The sequence below is a fragment of the Trachypithecus francoisi genome, unplaced genomic scaffold (assembly GCF_009764315.1).
Source record: "Trachypithecus francoisi isolate TF-2019V2 unplaced genomic scaffold, Tfra_2.0 Contig01585, whole genome shotgun sequence".
Taxonomy (NCBI): Eukaryota; Metazoa; Chordata; class Mammalia; order Primates; family Cercopithecidae; genus Trachypithecus; species Trachypithecus francoisi.
The window spans coordinates 5,735,673-5,750,340 of NW_022681444.1; the positions used below are offsets into that span (position 1 = coordinate 5,735,673).

Here is a 14,668-nt window from a genome sequence, read left to right on the forward strand (position 1 = left end):
GCCTCCCAAAATGCTGGGATTATAGGCATGAGCCACCACGCCCAGCCAGATCCTGTGTTTAAAAAAAAAGAAAAAAAAAATTTCTTAACCTTCAGAAAGTATCAGGATTACTGAGGGCTTGTTTACAATGCATAGTCTTAGAGTCCTCCCTCCAGGTTTTGAGTGAGACCTGGGATTGGGTACATTTAACAAATGCCTCAGGTAATTCTTTTTTTTTTTTTTTGAGATTGAATCTTGCTCCGTCACCCAGGCTGGAGTGCAATGGCATGATCTCGGCTCACTGCAACCTCCGTCTTCCAGGTTCAAGCAATTCTCCTCCTGCAGCCTCCTGAGTAGCTGGGATTACAGGTATGTGCCACCACACCCAGCTAATTTTTGTATTTTTAAGAGAGATAGGGTTTCACCATGTTGGTCAGGCTGGCCTCAAACTCCTGACCTCATGATCCACCCACCTCAGCCTCCCAAAGTGCTGGGATTACAGGCATGAGCCACAGTGCCTGCCTCAGGTAATTCTTCAGAGTCCCAAACACTGTCTTAAACCAGGAATAGACTGATTTCTACTGCAAATGGGCCAGAGAGTAAACACCTTTGGCTTTGTGGGCCAGATGTCTCTGTAACTACTCAACTCTTGCTTTGGTGGTTTAAAAAAAAAAAAAAAAAAAAAAAAGCCATAGGTTCATAAATGAATGGGTGTGGTTGTGTTCCAATAAAATTTTATTTATAAAAATAGGTGGTGAGCCTGATTCAGTTTGTGGGCCATCGTCTGCCAGTCCTTGTTCTCTTCTATATATAACCAATAAAGACACAGAGATGTACATATAAAAAAAGTGATATGTCTTTAATTTAAAATTATGACCTGGAAATAACTAGTCAGTTTAAATGATCCAGACTTCCTCTTCATACCCAAATGGAACAGACACAATATTGGCTCAGATTTCCAACCCCAGAAAAAAACCAAACCGAATCCTTGGGAAGTCCCTGCAGTGACCTTGCTGGGGCCATCAGACTGCACAGAGTGGAGGCGTCCAAGCTACTGGGCTGCTGTTCTCCAGCCACACTGAGAAGAGCTTTCCTTCTTCCAGCAACTCCCTCGCTGGGTCCGATATCCCCCTTCACCTCCCTTTTAGGTGGCACTGCACGAATGCCTCCACAGAGAGGCTGACGGTACAGCAGTCACTTCCAAACTGTCTTCGGTGCAACTTCAGGGCCACTTTCCTGTGGTCACAATAGAGGAGCTGAGCATTCTAAACGTTCGTGCCCAGGAGGGCGGCGTCTTCACTTTTTAGCTGAGGTCTGGAGCCCTGAGTTGTAACCATTGGTCACATGTGGCTGAGGCACCGGCAGCAAATCGGCAAACTTGGGAAACGATCTGGGGAGATGTAAGGGCCTTGGTAATTGATGGTAAGTCTGAAAATGAAACAGACAAATGGCATCTGGGTAAAATCCTTACAGACATGTCAGAAGAGAAAGTGTAAAATGGAACAGGGACAGCACCTCCTTCAGCACTCCAAGGCTCTCCCTGCTCTTCCCTGAGCACAGAATCCAAAGGGTCCCATTTCTGGTGTGTGTGTGTGTGTTTTTTTTTTTTTTTTTTTTTTGAGATGGAGTCTCGCTTTGTCGCCAGGCTGGAGTGCAGTGGCGCGATCTAGGCTCACTGCAACCTCCGCCTCCTGGGTTCAAGCGATTCTCCTGCCTCAGCCTCCTGAGTAGCTGGAATTACAGGTGCATACCACCACGCCCAGCTAATTTTTGTATTTTTTGTAGAGACGGGGTTTCACCACGTTGGCCAGGATGGTCTCGATCTCCTGACCTCGTGATCCACCCGCCTCGGCCTCCCAAAGTGCTGGGATTACAGGCTTGAGCCACCGCGCCCGGCCAGGGTCCCACTTCTTAGGTCAGCTTCGCCTCTTCCTCCTCCTACATTCAGGGTCAATCATGGCTTTGGATTCACTCAGCCACTCAGAGAGTCTCAAGAGAACAGGAAGCACTGAGGAGTGTGGCAGGGGAAGAGTCCAGCATGTGATGCTCAGCAGGGCTTTTTTTGCTGAATTTTGGAAATGTGGAGTCAGCAGAGGAGGAAGGGTGTGGCCACAGGGCGGCCCTCGTGGAGGCCTTCCTAGGAGGGGTTCACACACAGAACAAATACAATTGGCTGGAAGCAAGCCTCCGCACAAAGCCAACAGGTCACTCAGACCCACTGCAGTGGGCAGCAAGCTTCCACGCTAGTTGGCTTTCTCGAAAATTTACAGCATCCAAAGCTTGAACTGAGTCAAAAGCTCTAGGGGCAAACCACCAAAGGGCTACCCAGAGATGCTGTGGAAATCCAGAGAGTGGCCAAACCGTCCTCACCACACACAGTATTCCTGAGCCAGACTGGCTGCACACTGCACGTATTACGGAGGCGTCCCAGCGCAGTACCTAACAAGGGCCTTGCGCTGTGCCTGGGGTGGGGTCAGAGGAGAGCACAACAGTCATTGGAGTCCCCTGAGAACTGAGGCACAGTGAGAAGGAGAAAAGGGCGGGGTTTCCTCCTCAGGCAAAGTCACACTGCCTCCCAAGGGAGGAAGATATTGCTCAACTGCCAGCACCAGTGACATTACCCTACTCGAAAGGATGGCACCTGGGGTAGGGTAGCTCAGGAGAGACCCAGGCTGGGCGACGGCCCCCAGTGACAGCCCGCTGTGTTGTTCCTTACAGTTGTCCAAGACCAAGGCTGGGTCATGTCACAAGCCCGGGGTCACGACAACACGTGTCCCATCACATGCACCTGTGACCCCCAGCTAACCAATCTTCTGGGTCTTAGCAAGGCAGCTCAAGTAGGGGGAGTAAGAGTTTGGGTCCCGGGAGCCCAACAAATTCCTCTTCTCAAAAACAGTGCAACCCCTAAGCGTTTATTAAAGAGGGAGCTGTGCACATGGCCGGCCTAAGGCCAAGGCCAATCACAGGACCCACTTACAAGACCATGGAGTTTTCATCCCATCATGGCAGAAGGCTGGCCTGACCCCTGCCCTCACTGGATGATGCTGTCTGGCTGCCCATTCTGGGCCACCTGCCCAGGGTCAGAGGTGGGGGCCGGGTTAGCTGCGTTGCTCTGCAGGTAGCGGCGGAAATCTTTGATCATGGGCCGGAGGACCTGGATGAGGACGCTCAGGGCAGCCTGTGTGCCCTCCATGGCCTGGGCCTGGCGCTCCTGGGCACAGGCCTGTACTTCCTGGGAGCGGCGGATCATCTGCAGTAGGTCGTTTTGCTGCTCCAGGTGCTGTGCGATCTCCTTCACATGCAGGTTGGTGACCCGCTGCTCCTGTATCAGCTTGGCGGAGTTGAGAGCAATGCGGCTCTTGAGCGCTTGCGGCTTGACCGATGTGTCTGCATGCTGGGCCATCATGTCCACGGGGGCCTCCGGTGGCAGCGGCGGGGGCGCCTCAGCCGTGCAGTACTCCACCACGCCCTCCTCCAGCGTGTGGTAGGTAGTCTCTGTGGGGACTGCAGGGTAGAAAGAACAGAGGCCAAGGGAGGTCACTTTCTGGAAGGAATACAGCTGGCTGTATAGGGTGGAGAAGAGGCCATAAAGTCCTGTCCTGGAGGGACATAAAGGGGAATCCAGGCCTCTCCTGGCTGCATAGCTATTCAGGTATAAATCTAGAATCTAAGGGGTTCAGAATCTTAATCTACTTGGTAATCAAAGGGCCAGCCCTGGATCTGGCAAAAGCAAAGATGTTGATCATACTACTAGCTAAATTTTTAGAGCAACTACTACATGTCAGGCACTTTGTACTCATTAGCTCAACAAATCCTCAAAATGACACCAAGAGGTCGGTGCTGTCATCTTCATCTTCCAGAAATGAGAAAACAGACCAATAAATGTAGAATGACTTGCTAAGGTCACAGAGCTTATGCAGCAGAGCCAAGAGGCAAACCCAGGTCTCCCTAACAGCAGAGCCCGACGTGCTCCTGACTTTCACGCTGGGCTGCTCCTCACTAAGAAAGGCACCCCCTGCCGGGCGCGGTGGCTCACACCTGTAATCCCAGCACTTTGGGAGGCCGAGGTGGGTGGATCACCTGAGGTCAGGAGTTCAAGACCAGCCTGACCAACATGGAGAAACGCCGTCTCTATTAAAAATACAAAATTAGCCAGGCGTGGTGGCGCATGCCTGTAATCCCAGCTACTTGGGAGGCTGAGGCAGGAGAATCGCTTTAACCTAGGAGACGGAGGTTGCAGTGAGCCGAGATCGTGCCATTGCACTCCAGCCTGGGCAATAAGAGCGAGACTCTGTTTCACAAAAAAAAAAAAAAAAAAAAAAGAAAGGCACCCCAGAGGCTGAGTCATATGCTCTCTGTGGTACCAGTGAAGCAGGCATCTTGGGTGGGACTCTACACATGCTCTTTGCAGCCACATTAGTCCTACCTCCTTTGATGCTTTCTGTTTTGTTTTGTTTTGTTTTGTTTTGTTTTTGAGTCGGCGTTTTGCTCTTTGCCCTGTCGCCCAGGTTGGAGTTCAGTGGCACGATCTCGGCTCACTGCAACCTCCACCTCCCGGGTTCAAGAGATTCTCGTGCCTCAGCCTCCCGAGTAGCTGGGACTACAGGTGCCCGCCTCCAAGCCTGGGTAATTTTTGTATTTTTAGTAGAGACGGGGTTTCACCATATTGGCCAGGCTGGTCTCGAGCTCCTGACCTCAAGTGATCCGCCCACCTCAGCCTCCCAAAGTGCTGGGATTACAGGCGTGAGCCACTGTGCCCGGTCCTTTGATGCTTTGACTTGACTTCCTAGGCCCCTGTAGTTAAGCAGAAAAGGAGGTGGGAATGGAGCAGCGGTAGCTTAAGTGCCCAGTCAATGTCTCCCTGTCTCTCATCATCTGGGTCAATGGGATACTTAAACGTTTATCCTTCCTGTTGCAGAGCAGCATCTGACTTGGACCCGTGTTTGTCCCCCTTACCCCACCCCAGTGTATTCTTGAGAAATACGCATTGCAAGGAAATACGCATTGCACTCACACATCCACCCAACTCTCCCAACCCCCACTGAGAATCACTGAATGATCCAGCTCACAGCTATCACAAACGAGCAGAGGTAACAGTCACGGGTACAAATCCTTCTTTGAACTAAAAAATCCAACCAAAGTTAGCTCTGTTGTCATTCCTAGCTGAGAACCTTGGAAAGGATCCTAGCTGGGCTGTTTGGGCCTCCACACATGTGGGAGAGGTCAAGCTCCTCCACCCTTCAATGCCAATGTCAGCTATGTATCCCCACGTCACCAAGAAGCCCCCTTCCTCTTCCGGGGCCTTAGATTTTCCCAACTGATGGTGAAGTTATTCCTATATGTGTCATCTCTGTCCTACTAGAATATAACTGGCCTGTATTTTAGACAACTTGGTAATCCCAGTGCCCAGCACAGGGTTTGGTACAGAATAAGTGCTAATGTTTGATGAATGAATGAATGAATGAATGAATGGAGTAGATTAACACCAGGAACCATGAGGCTCCCAAGCAGCACCTGATCAAAGATCCCCGGCACTGAAAACAGAATCCAGAATCGTTGTCGCACTTGGGCAGTATTATTCCCATCAATTTTTTCAACAAATATGGCCTAGCTGTCTACTACAAGCTGAGCCCTGTGAAAATCCTGTGGGGATACAGACACGGTCTCTTGTCTTCAAGGACCACCCAGTTTGGTAAGTGGAAGTAAGTCATGGACAAACATGGTGGCAATGCTCAGTGGTGAACTATCCAGCACATCAGAAGTCCAGCCCATGTGCTGAGGAAGTCCCAAAGAGAGCAAGATCACTTCTGTCTGGGGTGCTGCTCTTGGAAGGCCTCATGGTCTTCCAAGACCCCCATCTGACCTCTGACCCTTGGCAGCCAACCTTCCCCAGGCCACCCCAGAGCTTGCTGACCCTTCCCACTTATGCACGCCGCCTGGGCAGGAGAGGTCACTCACTCTGTGTCAGGGTGACCGTGGCTGCGGCTGCGGTGGCCGAGGGTCCGAGGGCCACAGGGTGGATCTCTGTGGTGCTGGGCAGGCTGATGATGGTGGCCTCGCCCAGCAGGTTGCAGATACGTTGTTGCATGGGGGTCAGCAGCACTGGGGCTACAGCTGGGCCACCGCCGCCACTGCCACCGCCTGCCACAGGCCCCCCAGCTCCGTCCTCCTCAGTGGACCCCGGCGCCTCACCACCCTCCACGGCGGCCCGGACCTGGGCAACCTTGCGACGGACCTCGGTCTTGAGGTCAGACCACTTCTTCTTGACTTCAGGCAGCTCCCTGCGGCAGGTGGCCACGGCGTTGACCCTTCTCAGGATGCCGTGCCAGGCTGCGCTCTTGGCGGCCAGGGGGACCCCGGCGTTGAAGTGGTTCACCAGCAGGTGCTTCTTCAGCTCCAGCTCCTCCACGATGATCTCCACCTCCCGCTCCGAGAAGTTCATCTTCCTCTTCTTGGCTGGGACGGCCATGGCCTCTCTCCTCCCCTCTTTTTAAAGAAATTATAATCCCCTCAAGCGCCCCAATTCCCCTTCTCTTCTTCCTCAGCCTCGCCCCTCACCCACCCCCTACAGGGGATAGGCCAGGCTTGCTCGAGGCCAAGCACTAGGCCTTTGGTAACCCCCCCTCGCTACGCAAAGTGCGTAGGGCCCAGCCCCAACCGGCCCGGCAGCTGCCAGCCAGCGGCGTAATGGCTTCCTGAATCTGCCTCTTCCGCCGAGGTGTGCGGAGATCCGCCCACTTCCCCTCTTCCCGCCTCCCAGCGCTTCTCCGGGAGAACCCGCCTTCCCGGTTGGTAGAGGCTCAAATATCACGTCGATCACTGGTTCTTTCGGTCTGTCGCTCAGCTACAGAGCCCGCCCACTTACTGTAATTCGCCTGATCATTGGTTTAAAATTGTGTCTGTCGCCCAGAGCGCCCCGCCCACCTAACCTTTATTCACTTCCATTGGAAAATCATTCTGTCGTTCAATTATCAGTATTAAGACGATTAAGCCGTTAAATTCAGCTATTTTATTGGTGGTTTAGGGAGTTAGATTACCAAAACCCTGCTTCCTGAGGATACTTCGTGCTTTCGGCCGTGAGCCATGAGTCAATTTTAAATTCCTCCCACCGGCACAAACTCTGCCCCGCAACTGCAGTTCATAAATGCTCTCACACAAATCCTATTTCCCACCGGAGGCTACGATCTCTGCGTACACGACCGCTCCTCCCATCCTTAAGATCCTGCAGTCTAAACAGAGTTAGTACATCAATGGAAACTGGACACGGGGCCTTCCGCCTGCCAATCACAAGATTCCTGCCTATCGCTGCGTGATTTTCTCTCTCTTGGCCCCCCCGGCTCAGCCAATCCCCGCCTCCCTCAGTTTGAATCGGCCCCAGGCGGAACAGGGTGACCCAGCCCACCGCATTGATCCTGGTAGTCCGGGGCGGTGTGGGCTGCACTTAGGCAGGCTCCGCCCCTCCCGGCTCTCCATCCGAGCCTGTGACTGGCCTTCGGTGCGCCAGGGGCGTGGCCGGTGAGGCGGGGCACGGAGGGGCGGGGCTCCTGGAAGTCGCCCCTCCCGCCAGCTTGCCGGCGTCTCAGAGCCCGCGCTCGCAGCTGCAGAACGCCTGGCGTGCCTTCCGCACGGTCGCCTCCGGCCCGCCGCCCCAGCCCCCGCCAGCGCCCGGAGCCCCTGCCTCGCACCCGATGGTGAGCAGTGTGTTGTGCCGCTGTGTGGCCTCCCCGCCGCCGGACGCCGCCGCCGCCGCCTCTTCGTCTGCCTCGTCGCCGGCGTCCGTGGGGGACCCCTGCGGCGGCGCTATCTGCGGGGACCCGGACCACCGGCTGCGCCTGTGGAGACTCTTTCAGACGCTCGACGTCAACCGGGACGGCGGCCTGTGTGTCAACGACCTGGCGGTGGGGCTGCGGCGCCTGGGACTGCACCGCACGGAGGGCGAGCTCCGGGTAGGCTGCGCGCATCCTCAGCACCGGCGGGGAGGGAGCCCCTCGAGGGCCGGGTGACAGGTCTGGGCCGCTGGTGACAGGTCTCGGGGGACGCCCCTTGGGCTGGGCGGGACCCTCACTGTCCAGACGAAGGATGCACCCTGACTCACTGAGGGACACCCCACTTGTGCCCTGGTGGGAGTGGGGCTCCTTCCTGACTTCTTTGGGTGCTTGAGCCCCGTTCTTCGTGGACACAGGTGGGCACCCTCTGGGCTTTCTGATGGGCGAAAAGCCCTTTCTTGCCCGGGCTTTCCCCAGAATAAAAGGCTCAGGAGTGTGCCTTTGTCACCTCCTGACCTCGAGGCCAAGCTGGACGCTCCCTTCACCCATGGATAGGTTCATCCATCGGTCCCCAGCAGCACCCCCTACTTTCCCTCATGTTTCCATGCCAGCCGTGGGCCCTGATCTGGTTCCTCTCAGGAGCATGTGGGAGTTGAAAAAAAAATTGGTATTGGGGTTTCAGGCTGATCCGTGTGGACGTGGGCGGTGAAGACTGACAGTTCTCATGGTTTAGGCTCATCCCCATTGCCCTGTTTATCCAGAAAATGGGATCGTGATCCCTGCGGGTTAGAGTGTGGATGAAGTGAAAGAATCTGGAGGAATTTTTTTTTCTGAAAGTCAAAGCGAGATTGTTACTGTTGTGGGCTCTTGACCGAGGTGTGGGAATAGGGGCGCAGAGAAATGGTCATCCCTGGGCCTGCCAGGAAGAGAAGTGCTGGCCTTTCTGTATGAGAACCTCAGAGCAGAGGCTGTTTCTTTCCCTTCTGTCTCTTCCCCTTCAGTCTGACTTGGCAGGTGTAGCTGCCATTTTCCCAAGTATTTCATTTACTGTGGCTTAGCCTGATTTACAACCTGGAAGAGGACTCCTGAGTACTTTACCTAAGAACCTGTTTCTCTGCTGAGTTAGTTTGGTCTATTTGTACACACGACAATTAGAGAATCTCACAGCCAAGTATGAAAAGAATCTGGTAAACCGCCAATGAATTAAACCAATTTGTTGGGTGGGTGTACATAGGTGTTGTTAACTCATGTTCAAGATTATTGGATCAACATCCAAGGTGTTGAGCCGTAACTATTAGGATCAGCCTAGGAGGACCAAGAGTAACACTACGCAACATAGAATCGTTGAGTTAAGTCCAAGAGATTTAGAGACAAGGTTTTTTTTGTTTGTTTCTTTCGAGACAGGGTCTGGTTCTGTCTCCCAGGCTGGAGTGTAGTGGTGCGATCTCAGCTCACTGCAGCCTCCGCCTCCTGGGTGCAAGAGATTCTTCTGCCTCAGCCTCCCCAGTAATTGGGATTACAGGCACATGCCACCATACACAGCTAATTTTTGTATTTTTAGTAGAGACGGGCTTTCACCATGTTGGCCAGGTTGGTCTTGGGCTCCTAACCTCAGGTGATCCACCTGCCTCCGCCTCCCAGAGTGCTGGGATTACAGGCGTGAGCCACTGCACGCGGCTAGAGACTAGTTAAAAAAAAAAAAAAGTTTCCAGTCAGTTTTACACAAAATAGTGTTGTGAACTAGAGATTTTCTGTATGTATCTGATGAATACTCACTTGAAAAGATAGAATGGCTGGCTGGGCACAGTGGCTCACGCCTGTAATCCCAGCACTTCCTGGGAGGCCAAGCCGGGTGGATCACCTGAGGTTGGGAGTTTGAGACCAGCCTGACCAACATGGAGAAACCCCGTCTCTACTAAAACTACAAAATTGGGCCGGGCGCGGTGGCTCACACCTGTAATCCCAGCACTTTGGGAGGCCGAGGCGGGCAGATCACAAGGTCAGGAGATCGAGACCATCCTGGCTAACACGGTGAAACCCCGTCTCTACTAAAAAATACAAAAAACTAGCCGGGCAAGGTGGCGGGCGCCTGTAGTCCCAGCTACTTGGGAGGCTGAGGCAGGAGAATTGCTTGAACCCGGGAGGCGGAGGTTGCGATGAGCGGAGATTGCGCCATTGCACTCCAGCCTGGGCAACGAGAGTGAAACTCCATCTCAAAAAAAAAAAAAAAAAGAAAGAAAAGATAGGAAGGCTAAACCCAGAGGGTTTCTGTTTCAAACCTACCCACTTGGCATTGCTGCCAGGCACATTGAGAACATCTGGCTGTGGGAGCATGTTAAATGTTTATCCCGTGCTTTGTGCCTCAACTAGAGTCACAGTGTTCTCGAGATTCGAGGCACATCTGATATTGATCCTAATCCGTTTTTTTAGTGGTGAATTTCTCGGGGCAAATAAGGAGAAAGTGATCATTTTTCTTTCTGGTTTTGAAAGAAAACTTATTAACCAGAGAGCCTAGCCCCTTGGGGTCACTTTGGCTCTAAAATCTTTGACTCTATGACAGATATAAGTTCCATGATACGAAGCATTTCTTCTTTATTCTTTTGGTGTGTGGGTTTAGTATACAGTGTATTTCATTTATTTATCTATTATTATTATTATTACTTTTCTGAGATGGAGTTTCACTTTTGTTGCCCAAGCGGGAGTGCAAAGACACGGTCTCGGTCTCAGCTCACTGCAGCCTTCTCCTCCTGGGTTCAAGTGATTCTCCTGCCTCAGCCTCCTTCGGACTACAGGCATGCTGGGACTACAGGTGTGCGCCACCACACCCAGCTAATTTTTTTTTTTTTTTGTATTTTTAGTCGAAACGGGGTTTCACCATGTTGGCCAGGCTGGTCTCGAACTCCTGACGTCAGATGATCTGCCCACCTCGGCCTCCCAAAGTGCTGGGATTATAGGTGTGAGCCACTGCGCCTGGTCTATTTTTTTTTTTTTTTTGAGTTGGAGTCTCACTCTGTCACCCAGGCTGGAGTACAGTGGTGTGATCTCACTGAAACCTCTGCCTCCTGGGTTCAAGCAATTCTCCTCCCTCAGCTTCCTGAGTAGCTGGGATTACAGGCACCTGGCCACCATGCCCGGCTAATTTTTGTATTATTAGTAGAGAAGGAATTTCACCATGTTGGCCAGGCTAGTCTCGAACTCCTGACCTCAAGTAATCTACCCACCTCGGCCTCCCAAAGTTCAGGGATTATAGGCCTGAGCAGCTGCACTGGGCAGTATAGACTGTATTTCTACAACTTTTTTTTTTTTTTTTTGAGACGGAGTCTCGCTCTGCCGCCCAGGCTGGAGTGCTGTGGCCGGATCTCAGCTCACTGCAAGCTCCGCCTCCCAGGTTCACGCCATTCTCCTGCCTCAGCCTCCCGAGTAGCTGGGACTACAGGCGCCCGCCACCTCGCCCGGCTAATTTTTTTGTATTTTTTAGTAGAGACGGGGTTTCACCGTGTTAGCCAGGATGGTCTCGATCTCCTGACCTCGTGATCCGCCCGTCTCGGCCTCCCAAAGTGCTGGGATTACAGGCTTGAGCCACCGCGCCCGGCCTCTACAACTTTTTTAGCTTTTGAACAAATTCAGTTGTTATACAGCTTTGAGATCAGAAATAATTTATTAGCTCATTACCTGTAAAGGAGCACATGTTAGTCCTGTGGGGAATGTTTGAAGTATTGGAGAGAAGATCTGCCTTTTTGTAAATAACTGGGCAACAGGAAGACACCCTGCCTCTTGTGCCCCCGTACCACTTCCTGTCGAATTAGCATTAGTATTAACTGCCTACAGAAAAAGCAGTGCTGTGGCTTTGCAGAGCTAGCAGGAGCCGAAAGAGAACTCTGGGGCCCTTTGGGTCAAAATGGGTCATCTGCCATGGGAATAGATGTTGAAGAACACATCAGACTTTGGAAGGCGCTTCCTATGGCCCATTTGAAACCAGTGTGAGATGCTTGGGTTTGCAAAGGAATCAGCTGTGAGTGCTTATCAGAGGGTGCTGGGTAAATCCAGGCCATGTGACTTCACAAAGCTTCTTCTTAGCTTATAACAGTGTGGGTCAAGTTTTTTTTAAAAGTCGGCCGGGCGCGGTGGCTCAAGCCTGTAATCCACCACTTTGGGAGGCCGAGACGGGCGGATCACGAGGTCAGGAGATCGAGACCATCCTGGCTAACACGGTGAAACCCCGTCTCTACTAAAAAATACAAAAAAAATTAGCCGGGCGAGGTGGCTGGCGCCTGTAGTCCCAGCTACTTGGGAGGCTGAGGCAGGAGAATGGCGTGAACCCGGGAGCCGGAGCTTGCAGTGAGCTGAGATCCGGCCACAGCACTCCAGCCTGGGCGGCGGAGCGAGACTCCCGTCTCAAAAAAAAAAAAAAAAAAAAAAAGTAAACCAGCAAGTTTTGCCATCTGCCTTTGTTTGAGAAGAGATGGGACACTCATAAAAAATTGCTTAAAATGGAAGTGGGCAGAGAAACCGATGGCAGCCAGCCAGGGAAATTTTCTTTGTAAAGGGCATGTAAGCGAGAAGCTTGTTCTGGGACAAAAAAAGGGAAGAGTTCATGAAAGAAGAAAGCAAAAAGATGACGACAACAGTAGTGACTTTGGGAGATGAGACTCAGCCAGAACTAATTATAGATTGCCTATTTAAGGCATTTTCATGTGACCAAATAAAATCTGTGTCTTAAAACAAATTTAAAACATAGGTTAGAGCTCAGGCAGCCAATTCGAGGAAGAAAGCAAGCTGTGTTGCATGTAAACAGTTGTGTCTTCAGCTGAGGCTTTTGGGCTCTTGTAAGGGGCTGGTGTTTATTGCAGGTGGGGTTCTAGTTGAGCTGCAGTTTGCTCATTTAGAGACTGGCATCCACACCATCTCGTTTGAGCCTCACAAAAACCTGTGAAGTAAGCAAGTCAGTAAAACGATTTTTACTCCATTTTACTAGGGAAGGAACAACGGTTCAAAAAGACAATGGAACAATGTCAAAGATCATTTGATCGCTAGGCAATTGGACCAGAGAAGGAATTGGAACCATCTTCTGATTCCTGCTCCTCTCCTCCTTAACGCAGTTCTTTTCAGGAACATGAAGAGAATTCTCAGGTTCTTTTGGGGGAACTTGAGAAAGAGAAGGCGAGATCATTTAGAACCACATATTTTGCTCCCAAAGTATAGGTTTCAAGATTATCCACAGTTGACCCTGTCAAAGAACAAGAATCCGCTCCCCTGTTTCTCTCCCTGACCTGAGCAGTGCACATGAGGCAATCCCTATTGACTTGAAATTATTGAATGGAGACCAGTAATGTCAAGTTGGTATTGCTTAATCAGACAGACTGTTGAACTCTATACCTTTTAAATGTTTGGCCATTTGTGGATGTTTATCAAAAGAGCCAGACTTAGATAAGATAGTCTACAGAAGAAAGCTCCTTTCCAAGAGATAGACATTATTTGCTATAATGTAATGGCCCTTTAAGAAAAGAAAAAGGCTTTTCGCAGATTGGATTAAATTCATGTATTAAACTAATTGTGTTATATTGTTGCATAATCGGTCCCTGGCTCAAAGTCATAATCATCAAGTCAACTAGAGTATTTTTTTTTTTCCGAGACAGAGTCTTGCTCTGTCACCCAGGCTGGAGTGCAGTGGCGTGATCTCAGCTCAATGAGACCTCCACCTCCCGGGCTCAAGCAGTTCTCTGCCTCAGCCTCCCATGTAGCTGGGATTACAGGCATGAGCCACCATGCTTGTTCTTGAGAAGATTTTTTTTTTTTTCTTTTTGAGACGGAGTCTTGCTCTGTCGCCCAGGCTAGAGTGCAGTGGCGCAATCTCGGCTCACTGCAACCTTCACCGCCCTGGTTCAAGCAATTCCCCTGCCTTAGCCTCCCAAGTAGCTGAGATTACAGGCGCACGCCACCACGCCAGGCTAATTTTTTTGTATTTTTAGTAGAAACGGGGTTTCACCATGTTGGCCAGACTGGTCTCGAACTCCTGACCTCAGGCAATCCGCCCGCTTCAGCCTCCCAAAGTGCTGGGATTACAGGTGTGAGCCACCATGCCCAGCTGAGAAGATTTTTTTTTTTAAATGAGTTGATATTTGGAAAGATGCAGTCCCATACCCTGATCCTAAAACCAAGTAACAAATAAGAACAGGGCCAGGCGCAGTGGCTCACATCTGTAATCCCAGCACTTTGGGAGGCTGAGGCAGGTGGATTACCTGAGGTCAGGAGTTCACGACCAGCCTGGCCAACATGGTGAAACCCTGTCTCTATTAAGAATACAAAAATTAGCCAGACGTGGTGGCACACACCTGTAATCCCAGCTACTCGGGAGGCTGAGGCAGGAGAATTGCTTGAGCCCGGGAGACAGAGGTTGCAGTGAACCGAGATCGTGCTGACACGTGCCTGGTTGACAGAGCCAGACTCTGTCTCAAAAGAAAAAAAAAAGAATATATGAAGCTGGCCACAATGACTCATGCCTATAATCCTAGCACTTTATGAGGCTGACGTGGACAGATGGCTTGCACCCAGGAGTTTGAGACCAGCCTGGGCAACTTGGTGAAACCCTGTCTCTACAATAAATACAAAAATTGGCCGGTCACAGTGGCTCATGCCTGTAATCTCAGCACTTTGGGAGGCTGAGGCAGGCGGATCACTTGAAGTGAAGAGTTCAAGACCAGCCTGGCCAACATGGTGAAACCCTGTCTCTACTAAAAATATAAAACTTAGCCAGGCGTGGTGGCGCATGCCTTTCTGTAGTCCCAGATACTTGGGAGGCTGAGGGAGAATTGCTTGAACCTGGACGGCAGAGGTTGCAGTGAGCCGAGATCATGCCACTGCACTCCAGCCTTGGAGACAGAGTGAGACTTCATCTCAAAAACAACAACGACAACAAAATTAGC

The 14,668-nt window shown here is 51.4% G+C and overlaps 2 protein-coding genes across 5 annotated transcripts in view; one reads left to right on the top strand and one right to left on the bottom strand.

Annotated features, from left to right (window-relative positions):
* Window positions 1-813: 813 nt before the first annotated feature.
* On the bottom strand, window positions 814-6,695 carry NAIF1 (nuclear apoptosis inducing factor 1). 3 transcript variants are annotated; one of them, XR_004432722.1, is made up of 3 exons: window positions 5,938-6,695; window positions 2,957-3,483; window positions 814-1,407 (listed from the first exon to the last, which is right to left on the bottom strand). XR_004432722.1 is itself a non-coding variant. In XM_033192112.1 (2 exons), the coding sequence occupies exons 1-2, from the start codon at window positions 6,446-6,448 to the stop codon at window positions 3,011-3,013; spliced, it is 984 nt and encodes a 327-aa protein (XP_033048003.1). In that variant the 5' UTR covers window positions 6,449-6,695; the 3' UTR covers window positions 814-3,010. The 3 variants fall into 3 exon arrangements, 1 of the variants encoding a protein (XP_033048003.1); XR_004432723.1 differs by having other exon boundaries at window positions 1,495-3,483; window positions 5,938-6,668; XM_033192112.1 differs by having other exon boundaries at window positions 814-3,483.
* Window positions 6,696-7,546: 851 nt separating this feature from the next.
* SLC25A25 (solute carrier family 25 member 25) overlaps window positions 7,547-14,668 on the top strand; it is a 44,913-nt gene continuing 37,791 nt past the window's right edge. For both annotated transcript variants that reach the window (XM_033192102.1, XM_033192094.1), the window contains exon 1: window positions 7,547-7,925. In XM_033192102.1, coding sequence (XP_033047993.1) covers window positions 7,668-7,925 — 258 coding nt within the window. In that variant the 5' untranslated portion in view covers window positions 7,547-7,667. The remainder of the gene's footprint in view (window positions 7,926-14,668) is intronic.

Coding starts and splice junctions, on each gene's coding strand:
- NAIF1 (XM_033192112.1), bottom strand. CDS start 6,448: ATGGCCGTCCCAGCCAAGAAGAGGAAGATGAACTTCTCGGAGCGGGAG. Junction 3,484..5,937: donor CACGGTCACCCTGACACAGA/GTGAGTGACCTC, acceptor TCTACCCTGCAG/TCCCCACAGAGACTACCTAC.